Source organism: Loxodonta africana, chromosome 21 (genome assembly GCF_030014295.1).
Source record: "Loxodonta africana isolate mLoxAfr1 chromosome 21, mLoxAfr1.hap2, whole genome shotgun sequence".
Lineage (NCBI taxonomy): Eukaryota > Metazoa > Chordata > Mammalia > Proboscidea > Elephantidae > Loxodonta > Loxodonta africana.
In genome coordinates, this window is record NC_087362.1 from 167,292 (window position 1) to 182,698 (window position 15,407).

At 37.3% G+C, this 15,407-nt stretch overlaps 1 protein-coding gene across 7 annotated transcripts in view; it reads right to left on the bottom strand.

Annotated features, from left to right (window-relative positions):
- The window catches only part of PRIMPOL (primase and DNA directed polymerase), a 46,951-nt gene that overhangs the window by 6,727 nt on the left and 24,817 nt on the right, over nt 1–15,407 (bottom strand). For all 7 annotated transcript variants that reach the window (XM_023555012.2, XM_023555011.2, XM_010595642.3 and 4 more), the window contains 4 exons: nt 13,663–13,825; nt 11,638–11,726; nt 5,760–5,849; nt 5,574–5,682 (listed from right to left, as the gene is read on the bottom strand). In XM_023555012.2, coding sequence (XP_023410780.1) covers nt 5,574–5,682; nt 5,760–5,849; nt 11,638–11,726; nt 13,663–13,825 — 451 coding nt within the window. The remainder of the gene's footprint in view (nt 1–5,573; nt 5,683–5,759; nt 5,850–11,637; nt 11,727–13,662; nt 13,826–15,407) is intronic.

Consider the following 15,407-nt stretch of genomic DNA (forward strand, 5'->3'; position numbering starts at 1 on the left):
AGTGTCTCAAGGGGAAAAATCACACAGGAAATTAGAAAATGTTTAGGAATGAATGAAAATGAAAATACTTCATATTACAATGTGAAATGCAGGTAAAAAGTGATCTTTATAGGGAAATTTAGTCCTCAAGGCTTATATTACAAAAGGACAGCTAAAGATAAATGAGTTATCTAAATTGGAAAATGAACAATAAAATACACACTAATAAAATAAAAGCAAGTAATAAAGAGCAAAAAATTAAACAGAATCAATAAGGCCAAAGCTTGAAGACTAATAAAATTCTTGCAAGGTTAAGAAAAAAAAATCACAAATGTTATTATGAGAAATCAAATGCCAGTGTAACTACAAATACAGCATATTCTAAAAACAAAGATATTGTGAACTTTTGCCAGTAACTTTGGAAACGTTGGTAAAACAAATGACTAGGAAAAAAAAGATAAAACCAAACTATAAGCAGTCTCAAAAAGCAAGAGAAAATCTAAACAACCCTCTGTTGTCGTTAGCTGCCATCAAGTCGACCCCCACTCACAGCGACCCCATGTGGGACAGAACAGAACTGCCTCACAGGGCTTTCTTGGCTGCAGTCTTCACAGGAGCAGACTGCCAGGTATTTCTCCTGTGGAACCGCTACATGGCTTCGAACTGCTAACCTTTTGGTTAGCAGCCAAGCACTTTACCATTTGTGCCACGCGGGCTCCTTACACAATCCTATGTCTACTAAAAATGACACCTTTTGATTAATTTAGAATCTTCCCACATTTCACAGAAAAGTCAACATAAAACGGCCAGTGTTCTGCATGGTAGTAGGGGAGGGAAGGGGACAGGTACCCACTGCCCAGGAAAGAACAAGGCAGGTGGATCAGGTCTAACTGCTCAGAGACATTTCGGTGACAGACTTCCTAGTACGCAGACTCACGTGCAGTTCCCAGACTGCACACTAGGCACCTGAGGTACTGAAAGAGATCACAGCTTTCTAGGGAAACTCAGCAATACTTGACATCTGTCAGATGCCTGGCAAACTTGCTGGAGGTAGGTCACAGGCTCAACATTACATGGCACTTCACTCCTTTCAGTGGTATCATATCTCTGCAGAGCTCTTCATTTTGGTGGTGATTGTGATTAAAAAGTAACACACGTCTAATCAATGTGGGATAAGAAATGAGGAGCACTATCCAATCTGATTCCAAGGTTTAAGAGGGTATGTGATGCCCAGAAGGCACACAGTCCATTAGTAAGTAATTGTATTTAAGAATGAAATAAAAAAAAGAATGAAATAAAAATATTTTTCTTAAAATGTGTACATATTAGTTTTTTTTAATAGCTATAAATTTTTAGGACATAAATACTTATTAAGTTGTTTGGAACTAATAAAGAGAACCATTAGGTATTTCTTTTGGCTTAGGAGCCACTTGGAAAAATTCATAATGAAACACTAAGGACAACATGAGCCAAGCAAGTTTAGGAACCTCTGGACTAGTGGTATTTCATAGGATAAAAGTCCTTACTCACGGAATGCTCTTTCCAGGATGTCTCTGATTTGGGAATTGCATATAGTAAGCAAACCTAGAATCAATGAATTTACAGCACATGGCCCCCTGGAAAATATCACACACACTAGGTAACCATGCTGTTGTTGTTGTTAGGTGCTGTCAAGTCAGTTCTACCTCACAGCAGCCCTATGTACGACAGAATGAAACACCGCCCAGCCCTGCACCGTCATCCCAATCATGGCTATCTTTGAGTCCGTTGTTACAGCCCCTGAGTCAATCCATCTTGTTGAGGGTCTTCCTCTTTTTTAACTCTCTACTTTACCAAGCATGATGTCCTTCTCCAGGGACTGGTCCCTCCTGACATGTCTCAAGTATGTGAGATGAAGTCTTGCCCTCCTGGCTTCCAAGGAGGACTCTGGCTGTACTTCTTTCGAGACAGACTTGTTTGTTCTTCAGGCAGTCCATGGTATGTATATTTGATATTCTTCCCCAACACATAATTCAAAGGCATCAGTTCTTCTTCAGTCTTCCTTACTCCTTATGTAACCATATGAATTATGAAATACAGCATAAATGTTCCCTGCTATGTTAGATGACCACACACTTCTGAGAACATCCAGAGCAGGAAGGAAGGCCCTGGGGAGCGAGGCCACATGTCCTAGTCCTCACTCCACTTTCACCTGTGCCTTTTGAGTCCTTCTGTGCTTAAAATTATTAGTAAAGGTTGATATTCAATAAGATCTCTAACTCATCTGAGTATGATTATACAATCCAATCCTCAACTTCATTAGTAATCAGGGAAATTCCAAAGACAACCACACAACATATTTTATATTCACTAGGTTAGCAAAGGAAACCCTGGTGGCATAATGGTTAAGTGTCATGGCTGTTAACCAAAAGGTCGGCAGTTCAAATACACCAGGCGCTCCTTGGAAACTCTACGGGGCAGTTTTACTCTGTCCTATAGGATCGCTATGAGTCAGAATGGACTTGATGGCAATGGGTTTGGTTTTTGGGTTTAGGTTAGCAACAACAATAATAAATAAAACCTAACAATAATAAGGAAACCCTGGTGGTGTAGTGGTTAAGTGCTACAGCTGCTAACGAAAGGGTCGGCAGTTCAAGTCCACCAGGCGATCCTTGGAAACTATCGGGCAGTTCTACTCTGTCCTGTAGGGTTGCTATGAGTCGGAATCAACTCAACGATACTGGGTTTGGTTTTTTCGGGTAACAATAATAAAGTGTTGGTGAGAATATGGAACAGTAGAAAAATTTCAAAACAATGCTAGTGAGAGTATAAATTAGTACAACCATTTTGGAAAACTATTATTCAGTAAAATTAAACATGCACATGTTCTATGCCATAGCAATTCCACCTGTAGACATACATTTCAGAAACTTGAACATGTGCACCAGGTGATATGTATAAGGATGTTTGTAGCTTCATTGTTCACAGCAGCAACCCAAATGACCATTTCAGGGCAATGGGTAAACTCTGGTGTAATTATGTAATGGTAAGACTATACAATAATGAAAAAAAGAATGAACAACGGCTATATCAATGACCGTCACAAATACAATGCTGACCAAAAGCAAGTCAAAGGATGCAATTTACATAAAACTAAAAAACAAGTAAAAAGAAACAACAGACTATTTAGGGATACAAACAGAAATGGAAAAACCATAAAGAAAAGCAAGGGAAAGACTGACACAAAATTCAGGATAATGACAATCACCTCTGAAAGCTGGAGAAGGGGAAGAAACTGCGGCTGGGCCCACAAGGTGCTTCTAAGGTTTGGTAAGTTCTGTTTCTTCAGGTGGGTGTTCACTTTATTGTTAGTCTTTAAAATGTACATATACATTATTAAGAAACCACCAGTCGCTATCAAGTCAGCTCTGACTCGTGGCGACCCCATGTGTCAGACTAGAACTGTGCTCCACAGGGTTTTCAATGGCTGATTTTTTGAAAGCAGATCACCAGGCCTTCCTTCTGAGGTGCCCGTGGGTGGACCAGAGCCTTCAACCTTTTGGTTAGCATCTGAGTGTGCTAACTGTTTCCATTATGCAAGAACTCACTTATATGTATATTTCAGTTAAGAAAACAATACATTATGAATACAGCTTTGAATAGATTATAAATACAACTTTGACAGATTATGAATAAAGTCAATAAATGTAACTTTGTAATTCTTCCAAAAATATATACATATAGCAACCTCGAGAATTTCAAAAGGGTATAAGATGATCACGGTATGATACTGCTTTTTTTGTAAATTTATATGCATAGGAAAAAAGACTAGTAAAATTAAATATGCACAAGAAAGACAAACATCCAAATGATAACCATAGTTCTGGCTGACTTGTGGGATCATGCATTATCTTTTCCTTTGTGTTTTTCTATGCTATTTGTGTTCTGTGCATACAGTCTCTGAAGTCTTTTTTTTAACTGCATTAATCTAAGTATACCAAGTACAGCATTGAAACACGCTACTCAACATATTTTACAGCTTTCTAGCAAAAGTTTCATGATCAGTTTCTCATGATTGGCCTATGTGCCATGAAGTCTCAGCTTGGGCATTAAATATAAAAAACATAGCAGAATTTCTCATATGATTGATAACCAGTGGGTTTTTATTTAACCCCTATTCTAACCATATCCTTATATTATTTAAAATTCCATCCCTGGTTTTACTACTTCTCCTTTACGTCCTCTTCTTTTGCCATGGGCATTCTGAAGGAAATTTGGGAATATAGGCCCGAGCATACACAGCAAACATTCAATAAATACTGATTCCCTTCAATACCCAGGCTTTGTTTTGAACAAGTCAGCACTACCTTAACCTCTTTTTCTTCTTTTTTAGAGGAGGATGGAAAATATTTATTTTGTTCCTCTTGAGTTGCTTTTCCATCTGAGCAAATAGTACCATCTACGAGGTTATATGCAGCACATGTGAACATAAGAAAATGAAAATCCTCAGAACTGGACCAAACATCATCATAAGCAGAGAAGAAGTTGTCAAGGATTTCATGCTTTTTGTATCAACAATCAACACCCATGGAAGCAGCAGTCAAGAAATCAAATAACGTACTGCACTGGGCAAACCTGCTGCAAAAGACCTCTTTAAAGTGTTAAATAGCAAAGATGTTACTTTGATAACTAAGGTGTGCCTGACCCAAGCCATGGTCTTTTCAATCCCCTCATATGAATGTGAAAGCTGGACAATAAAAAAGGAAGACTGAGGAAGAACTGACATGTTCAAATTATGGAGTTGGCAAAGAATACCGAATATACCATGGACTGCCAGAAGAATAAACAAATCTGTCTTGGAGGAAGTACAGCCAGAATGCTCCTTAGACGTAAAGATGGTAAGATTACTCTGGACACGTCATCAGGAGGAGGACATCATGCTTGGTAAAGTAGAGGGTCAGTGAAAAACAGGAAGACCCTCAACAAGATGGACTGACACAGTGGCTACAACAATGGGTTCAAACATAGCAATGATTGTGAGGATGGCGCAGGACCAGGTGACCTCTCATTCTGTTATACGTAAGGTTGTTATGAATTGCCACCAACCCCATGGCACCTAACAACAGCATAAAGCTGCTTAACAAGTTCTTTTCCATTTTAACCTCCAACTCTTAATATTAACTGGGCAGTTTTCTTCTTGCTCCAAACTGCCTCATTTATATTTTATACTTCGTAATGTATCAAGGGCCAACAGCGACAGAGTAGGTAATATCATACCTTTCCATCATCACTGTTTATTCACTTATCTACTGCCTGTGGTGCCTTTCTAGTCCTAGTCAATTCCACCTTGGTCTTCTCAAGATTATACTATCTAAGAGATTATTTTACCAAATAAAATATAGATAAAGCTGATAAGTGCAAGGGCATTGTAATAATTAAGATATTCAAGTTAAATACTATCAAATACCAACCAAATACAACAAATATAAATTGAATTTATTAAACTAAATTTATTACAAAATATTTTCATATTCTCAACTATTAAGAAATTGTAAACATTTAAAATGTAATATTGGTTAAATACTTAGAAATGATTATTAAATAGCATCACTTACATGATATTATTACTCTTGTGAGCTCTTCCAATGTTTTTGCACCAGCGATATTTACAAATGTCATAAACCAATAATTCTTCAGGAAAAAAGTAGTTCCAACGCCGAATTCCTAAAATGCAAACAATGTTTCTAAAAGTACTAATACCCTATCATATAGTAATTAATAAAGAATAAGATTATCTTTACCTCCTTTAATGCCATTTTTATTCACCAGAGAAAGAACAAATTGATCAATTTCAGGGTAGGGTGAACACTGAAAACCTTCAATTGTTTCTACTGCAACAGAGAGAAGAAACATTTATAAATCATAACGGTTAAAGTTGAAGAGTTAAGTTTTGATTAAATTGTTTTTAGTACAATTAGAAATTCTGTAACCTCTCAGCTTTTTTTTTTTTTTTTTTTTTTGTAATCTACCGTTTAGTTATGTCACGGATCCTTATTACTCCATAAGGAATCAGGTAAAATTAAAATCTCTCAATTATGTCAAATGTTAACTTTCATAAAAAGCATTTGAAATAATATCAACTGCTTCCTTCATTCTGAGAAAGAGAAAATCAGCCCCTGACATCCAGGAGCTTGGCTGGTGCTCTCAACCAGGCCCTAGTGGTGCTACGAGCTGGTCCAGCGGCACTCACCACTCACCGCTTGGCCTTGGTGTTCTCCTGTTGAACATAAACTACTTCACAGAATTTCAGCCTCAGACAAGGCCACTCTGTGGTCATGAGGGAGCAAGACAAAAACAGGACCACTGGTAATCATGGCTGAAAACAAAGTATAAATATCATCCAAACCACAAAAATGACCAAGCTCCCTCCCATCCTAGCTAATATAGAAATGACTGCTACTTCTTTACCAGTTACAGCCTTAGTTTCGTTTCAGTCTGCCTTCCTTTTAGACAACATTAATATTAAGATGGCGCCCTGGTGGTACAGGGGTTATCAGCTGCTAACAAAAAGCCCGCGGTTGGAAACCAGCAGCTGTTCCACAGGACAAAGATGTGGCAGTCTGCTTCTGTAAAGATTGCAGCCTTGGAAACACTATGGGGCAGTTCTACTCTGTCCTACAGGGTCACTATGAGTTGGAATTGAGTTAACAGCAGTGTTTTTTGTTTTGTTTTATTTTTTGATATTAAGAGACCCAATCATACAGATATCCCTGACACCACCCAATGCACAGCAATTACCTGCTCTCCTGGATAGTTTCCCGAGCCACCTTGTCAAAGCCTATAAAATCCTTCCTCACACACTCTTACTGAGGGTCTGTGCTCTCCCTTGAGGCAAGGACTAAGAAACCCACCTGGTTCACTACAGTTCACCCTGGTGGTCTCTAGCTGGAGGGCACTGGCAATTCAATTATATTTTGTATCTAAGAATCTGCTGTAATAATTTAGAATAATTTATTTAAATCTTCATTTAATATTTAAAGATGTAATAGCCTAGTTTTCTGAAAAAATCAAGTCTATATTTCAATTACAAAAGTAATATGCATAATTAGAGAAATCTCGGAAATATGTTAAAGTAGAAAGGAGAGAAATAAGCTACAAATTAATGCCTAGAAATAATAATCAGAAGGAAACATACAAAAATGTTTTCTGTATTTCTTTAATAAACTTGTGATCATACCATACATACAATTTTCGAGCCTACTTTTTTCTCTTAACATCATGAATGGGTATTTTCCCTATAATTATATAAGCTTTATAAACTGAATTTTAGTAGCTACAAAGTATTTCACGGTATATAAAAAATGCGACTTTGTTTTAGATATAGATGTTCAGGTTTTCACTATTATAAGTAATGCTGTATCAAAATGAATGTTTAAAAATATTTACTGGAGCATTTATGTAAGAAATCTTATAAAAAACCTATGTTCTTTCAGTACCAGAATGGGTAAATTATGATACAGCCATACTATGAAAAACTATGCTGTCATTAAAAAACTGAGGACGATCTCCACACGTTGGAAATACCGGAAAAATTCTGCCAGATTAAAAAGGAGATTATTAACAGTGATTACCTCTCTTTGATTTTGGGCAGAAAAGTGAAGAAATTTTTATTTTATTATTTGTTTATTTTAATTTTACAGCCTACGTTATTTTTGTACTTTTTAAAGAAAACACCATAAAATGAAAATTAGTGAATAATGCTCTAATAAACATCTTTTTACACATTCCCCATTTTGGATAGAAACCTAGAGGTAGTTTTAAAGAATCAGTAGATATGAATTTACTCAACATTTAAGATTTTTAAGGCAAAAGAGATTTTGTATTTTTAAAATTTGATAGGAAATTATTTTCTCAAAATTACCTAAAGGAAGCAGAGCCAAGATAGCAGAGTAGTCAGACACTTCTGGTGATTCCTCTTACAAGAAAGGCCCCCAAAAAACAAGTGAGAACAATTATATTTATGACAGGCTAGGGGCCCTGAACATTAAAGACAAAGTTAGAAAAAAAAACTTGAGCGGCAGGGAGATGGAGAGAGACGGTTCAGAAGCCGAGAGGACTTGCCAGACCTCAATCACCGGGAACCCTCAGGCACCATTCTGTGGAGCAGCTGTGGTGGGATGGTGATAGCATTCCAGCTGCAGTTTCCTCAAGAAAAGAAAGCCAGCCACACAGCGTACTCACGCCTCCAGAACCTGAGAAGAACTGCGCTCTCGGCAAAAGCTAAGTACTTGGGTATATTTTACCGTGCCACCAGCCCCCAAGCCAGCTACGGTGGCTGTTGATTTCACTGGACCTGAGATAGGCCAAACTCATCCTATGAAGCCAGAGTAGCTCTGATATCAAAACCAGGTAAAGACACCACAAAAAAAAAAAAGAAAGAAAATTACAAGCCTATATCCCTCATGAACTTAGATGCAAAAATCCTCAACAAAATTCTAGCCAATAGAATTCAACCACGTATCATAAAAATAATTCACCATGACCAAGTGGGATTTATACCAGGTATGCAGGGATTGTTCAACATTAGAAAAACAATTAATGTAATCCATCATATAAATAAAACAAAAGACAAGAACCACATGATCATATCAACTGATGCAGAAAAGGCATTTGACAAAGTTCAACACCCATTCCTGATAAAAACTCTCAGCAAAACAGGAGTACAAGGAAAATTCCTCAACATAATAAAGGGCATTTATACAAAGCCATTAGCCAACATCATCCCAAATGGAGAGAGTCTAAAAGCATTCCCCTTGAGAACGTGAAACAGACAAGGATGCCTTTTATCGCCACTCTTATTCAACATTGAGCTGGAGGTCCCAGCCAGAACAATTAGGCTAGATAAAGAAATAAAGGGCATCCAGATTGGTAAAGAAGTAAAAGCATCTCCATTTGCAGGTGACATGATCTTATACACAGAAAACCCTAAAGAATCCTCAAGAAAACTACTCAAACCAATGGAAGAGATCAGCAGAGTATCAGGATATAAGATAAACATACAAAACTTAGTTGGATTCCTCTACACCAACAAAAAGAATATCGAAGAGGAAATCACCAAATCAATACCATTTACAGTAGCCCCCAAGAAGATAAAATACTTAGGAAGAAATCTTACCAAAGATGTAAAAGACCTATACAAAGAAAACCACAAGACACTAATGCAAGAAACCAAAAGAGACCTACGTAAGTGGAAAAATATAACTTGCTCATGGATAGGAAGACTTAACATTGTAAAAATGTCTATTCTACCAAAAGCAATCTATAGATACAATGCAATTCCAATTCAAATTCCAATATTTTTTAATGAGATGGAGAAACAAATTACCAACTTCACATGGAAGGGAAAGAGGCCCTGGATAAGTAAAGCACTACTGAAAAAGAAGAACAAAGTGGGAGGCCTCACACTACCTGATTTTAGAACCTATTATACTGCCACAGTAGTCAAAACAACCTGGTACTGGTAAAACAACAGATACATAGACCAATGGAACAGAATTGAGAATCTAGACATAAGTCCATCCACATATGAGCAGCTGATATTTGACAAAGGCCTATAAGTCAGTTAAATGGGGAAAAGACAGTCTGTTTAACAAATGGTGCTGGCATAACTGGATATCCATCTGAAAAAAAAAATGAAACAGGACCCATACCTCACACCATGCACAAAAACTAAGTCAAAATGGACCAAAGACCTAAATATAAAATCTAAAACGATAAAGATCATGGAAGAAAAAATAGGGACAACGCTAGGAGCCCTAATACATGGTATAAACGGTATACAAAACATTACTAACAATGCAGAAGAGAAACTAGATAACTGGGAGCTCCTAAAAATCAAACACCTATGCTCATCCAAAGACTTCACCAAAAGAGTAAAAAGATGACCTACAGGCTGGGAAAAAGTTTTTAGCTATGACATTTCCAATCAATGTCTGATCTCTAAAATCTACATGATACAGCAAAAACTCAACTGCAAAAAGACAAATAACCCAATTAAAAAATGGGCGAAGGATATGAACAGGCACTTCACTAACGAAGACATTCAGGCAGCTATCAGATACATGAGGAAATGCTTGTGATCATTAGCCATTAGAGAAATGTAAATCAAAACTACAATGAGATTCCATCTCACTCCAACAAGGCTGGCATTAATCCAAAAAACACAAAATAATAAATGTTGGAGAGGCTGTGGAGAGATTGGAACACTTATACACTGCCAGTGAGAATGTCAAATGGTACAACCACCTTGGAAATCAATTTGGTGCTTCCTTCAAAAGGTAGAAATAGAACTACCATATGGTCCAGCAATCCCACTCCTTGGAATATATCCTAGAGAAATAAGAGCCTTTACACGAACAGATATATGCACACCCATGTTCACTGCAGCACTGTTTACAATAGCAAAAAGAAGGAAACAACCAAGGTGCCCATCAGCTGATGAATGGGTAAATTATGGTATATTCTCACAACGGAATACTACACATCAATAAACAACAATGATGAATCCGTGAAATATTTCATAACATGGAGGAATCTGGAAGGCATTATGCTGAGTGAAATTAGTCAGTTGCAAAAGGACAAATATTATATGAGACCACTGTTATAAGAACTTGAGAAATAGTTTAAACAGAGAAGAAAATATTCTTTGATGGTTACAAGAGGGAGGAGGGAGGGGTATTCACTAATTAGGTAGTAGACAAGAACTATTTTAGGTGAAGGGGAAGACAACACATAATACAGAAGCGGTCAGTACAACTGGACTAAACCAAAAGCAAAGAAGTTTCCTGAATAAACTGAACGCTTTGAAGGCCAGTGTAGCAGGGGCAGGGCTTTGGGGACCATGGTTTCAGGGGACATTTAGGTCAATTGGCATAATAAAATCTATTAAGAAAACATTCTGCATCCCACTTTGGAGAGGGGTGTCTAGGGTCTTAAATGCTAGCAAGCAGCCATCTAAGATGCATCAATTGGTCTCAACCCACCTGAGGCAAAGGAGAATGAAGAACAACCAAGACCCAAGGTAATTATGAGCCCAAGAGACAGAAAGGGCCAAATAAAAAAGAGACTACACCAGCCTGAGACCACAAGGACTAGATGGTGCCCGGCTACAACTGATGACTGCCCTGACAGGGAACACAACAGAGAACCCCTTAGGAAGCAGGAGAGCAGTGGGATGCAGACTCCAAATTCTTGTAAAAAGACCAGACTTAATGGTCTGACTGAGACTAGAAGGACCCTGGAGGTCATGGTCCCCAGACCTTCTGTTAGCCCAAGACAGGAACCATTCCTAAAGCCAACTCTTTAGACAGCGACTGGACTGGAATACAGGATAGAAAATGATACAGGTGAGGAGTGAGCTTCTTAGATTAAGTAGACACATGAGACATGAGACTATGTGGGCAGCTCCTCTCTGGGGGGGAGGTGAGAAGGCAGAGGGGGTCAGGAGCTGGCTGAATGGACACAAAAATACAGTATGGAGAAAGGAGTATACTGTCTCATTAGGGGGAGATCAACTAGGAGTATATAATAAGGTGTATATAAATTTTTGTATGAGAGACTGACTTGATTTGCAAACTTTCACTTAAAGCACAATAAAAATTAAAAAAAAAAAAAAATTACCTGAAGTACTGCTGTGGTTAAAATACTCAACTCGTTTTTTTATATTCTGGTATGTGTCACATGTAAGAATTTGTAAAGTATCTGAGAATCTGAAAAAGAAAATATGGAAAAGAAAAAATTAACATATATAATAGTTAAGGAAGCACGGTCAGAGAAACAAAACTGAATTCCAAATAGTTCCGTGTGAAAATTTTTTCCTCAACAGCTATTTGTTCTAGGACATTTATGTCACATTTACCTACAAAAGCACCATTCCTATACAAAAAAAAAAAAAAAAAGTGTAGGCTGCTGATTGTTTAAGATACTTTCCTTAATTACACAGTGAATCACAGGACTCTCGGACTGCTGAAGCTATTGACTGATGCAGAATTCTTTTTCCAAGGCTTTTGAAATTTTTGTTACAATTACTTAAAAGATGTGATATCATAGGAAGAAATAATTTTTATGAGCAAAAAGGGAAAAATGGATTAAAATTAACTGAATGAAAGGTACATTTATAACCATATAGAATTTAATTCAGCTTTCCTTTCAGGAAAAAAAAAATAGTATTTACTTGGATACGCAAAAAAAATTGTTAAGATAACCCTGTTCAGTGGAATCTCCACTTCTGTGTGATTAATACTGATCTCAGCAAAAAAAATGTATGGAATTTGGTAATCAGGAGAGCAATCTTCTAATTCAGGCTGTACTAAAGGCCACCACGTTGCTTTTCCCACATACAACAGAAATAATGTGGCCTGATTCTGGTGCCAACAGTTATATAAACTTCATAACCTACTACCATTGTACCAGCTCTGCCACCACCCCACTAACAGCTAACACTTACTGAGCAGATACCATGTGCCAGGCACTAATCTAAATGCTCCACAAACCAAAAAAAACGGTTGCCAGTGAGTCGATTCCAATCACAGCGACCCTACAGGATAGAGTAGAACTACCCCATAGGGTTTCCAAGAAGTGGCTAGTGAATTCGAACTGCCGACCTTTTGGTTAGCAGCCATAGCTCGCTGTAGCTCTTAACCACTGTGCCACTAGGGCCAGTTTAAATACATCACAACGACCTCATGAAACAGATGTTATTATTTTAAAGGTGAAGAAACTAAGACTTTGCCTTTGCCTCTGAGATATGATATGAAAGTAAACAGTACAGAGATAAATACGTGAAAAAAAAATAATCCATCTTCTCACCCTCCTGGTTAACCACTGTCAACACTGTATATCCTGGCACAACTTTCCCTACAGTAATGTATATTAAATATTATTAAAATTAATACCTAAGGCATTTTTATTTAAAATTGTATCTAAGGAAGAAAAAGGAAAAGAATTCTAGCAAGTTCATGGCAAGTTAGTTTAATCCTTAGCCACATGTTTGGGGCTGAGAAAATCAGTTGTCAGTCCAGAATGAATAGGAATGAAGGCAAATATTCCTGCTGAAAGATGTCTTTCGTACTTTTTAAAAATGACCAAATGGGAACTTAAATGTTCAACAGTATAACAGACAATAAATTAGAGTATATCAATATAATAAAATTTTATAGGCATTAAAAGTTGTATTACAATTAACTTGGCAAATTATTAACTTGGTAGAATACCCATGAAATAATGCTGAATGGAAGAAAAGGTGATGTAACTATGTAATCATCTGCAGAGACACCCTGAAGGAGCTATGTAAACATGCATGTGTGTATACATATGAAAAGAAAAACAGGCCTTAGTAATTATATTACCAAATGCAATACCGTTTTCACTTTCTTCTTTAGAGATGTGATAATCATGCTAGAAAACCAGGAAAATATGTAAAATATAACCATAAAAAGACATAAAGAGAAAATGACATGTTAAAAAAAAATCTTTTACTATTATTTTTCAGTTAATGGAGAAAAGGAACAGTTAACCTAGAATTTTAAGAACTGACTTTTTTTATTTAGAATGAATTTACACATTTCACACTTCATTAATATACTATGCCATTCACTGCTATTAAATATTCATAAGTACAAAATGTTTAATTCTGGTACTATATACCTGACATTGCTGACCAACGAAGAGAGAAAAAAATGATTTTCTTCAGAAATATTCTTTGATTGCACAGGGAAAAATTTGTTATCTTCAGCAACCTCCAAAGCCACGTGCTTTCCTATTTTTGATGATTTATACAGCCGAAAGTTTCTATTTCTTGTATAAACTCCTACATCCAAAATTAACAAAATAATATAAATGTATGTCTTCAGTGATTAGTTTTTATAGTCAGCAAATATTAAGTTATTTTGTTTTTATGTAGGATTGTAAACATAATAAAATACATAAATTAGAAATGAATTGGAATTGGGATAGAAGAATGCCACACCCAGAAATGGCAACTGGATTATTTTGGACAGCTTTTCCATTATCCAATCATTCCCTATACCATCTTTTGAAAAGTTCAGAGGTTTAATAGTACATGCCAATTTTTCTTTAGTAAAATTTTTTATGAAGTATAACATTCATACAAAAAAAGCATAATTCATGAACGTACAGCTCCATGAATCACAAAGTGAACGCACCCCTATCACCACACCAGCCACGGCAAGAAATGGAAGATTGCCAGGACACCAGAATCTCCCTCTTACCCTCCCAGACCGTGCCCCTTCCCTGTCTCCTAGAGCGGACCCCTATTCTGTCCTTTTAATAGCAGCGCTTAGCTTGGCCTGTTTTTGAACTTTATGTAACTTGAATCATACCATATGTGTGTTTTTTGTCTGGATTCTTTTCCTTACGTCTGTGAGATTAACCCTTATTCTGAATAGAGCAAGATCAATACTCATCAGATCAATTAATCAATACTCATCAGATCCGTCTTTTGGTACACAAATAAATCTGGACATACTTTCGAAATATTTCTTTCTAGAAGATCAGGGAAATTTCCTTACTAGTCCAATAATCTAACTTTCAAGGCCAGAACTGTCATGAATCGGGGTATTGTGTTTGAGGTCTTTAATACTGGGGCAGAGGTAGGGCATGGCTATTGGTCACTACTGTGCTCCCTCCATAAGCTCTGGCTTGCATTTCTCCTAGTTTATTGCAGGCTAGTCCTCCTGGAGAGGATTTGCTCCTCTGCTATAACTCACATGATTACTCATGCCCAAACCAGTACACTGCACTTTTCTGAGCATATTTTAAAATTCTGGCACTTGGTTATCAGGGGTGCTAGAAAGATATGCAATCTTTTATGTTTGTTTGTATTTAACAAATTGTTGCTGTTGTTGGTTGCTCCTGATGCCAACTCATGGCCACTGCATTAGGTGCAGAGTAGAACTACTCTATAGGGTTTTCAAGGCTCTGACCTGTCAGAAGCAGATCACCAGGCCTGTCTTCCACAGGTCTCTGGGTAGGTTCTAACCACCAAACTTTCAGCTAGTAGTGCTTAACCGTTTGCACCAGCCAAGGACCTGAAAGACATGTCATCTATGGCAGGTACCTACTCTTGGTACCACTGTTGGCCTGGTTATCTCGCCTACAGTTTAAACCTACCCTCCCTCAATCTTTACATACTGATGCTCTCTGAGGTGCTCAAACACCTAATGGCAAAAGTTGCTGCTTTTACTGGCTTTTTGAATCACCTGAGTATAAAAATGAGGTTTGGTTCACCAAATTGAAGGTGTCATATCAGGCTTGTGTGTTATCTAACCAGGCTGAAGTCTTGGCAGCCTAGTCTTCATACTTTCTCAGATTCAGAGAGCAGAAGACAGCATGACTGAAGCGGTCACCAGCTCCATCACAGCAGGAAGCTG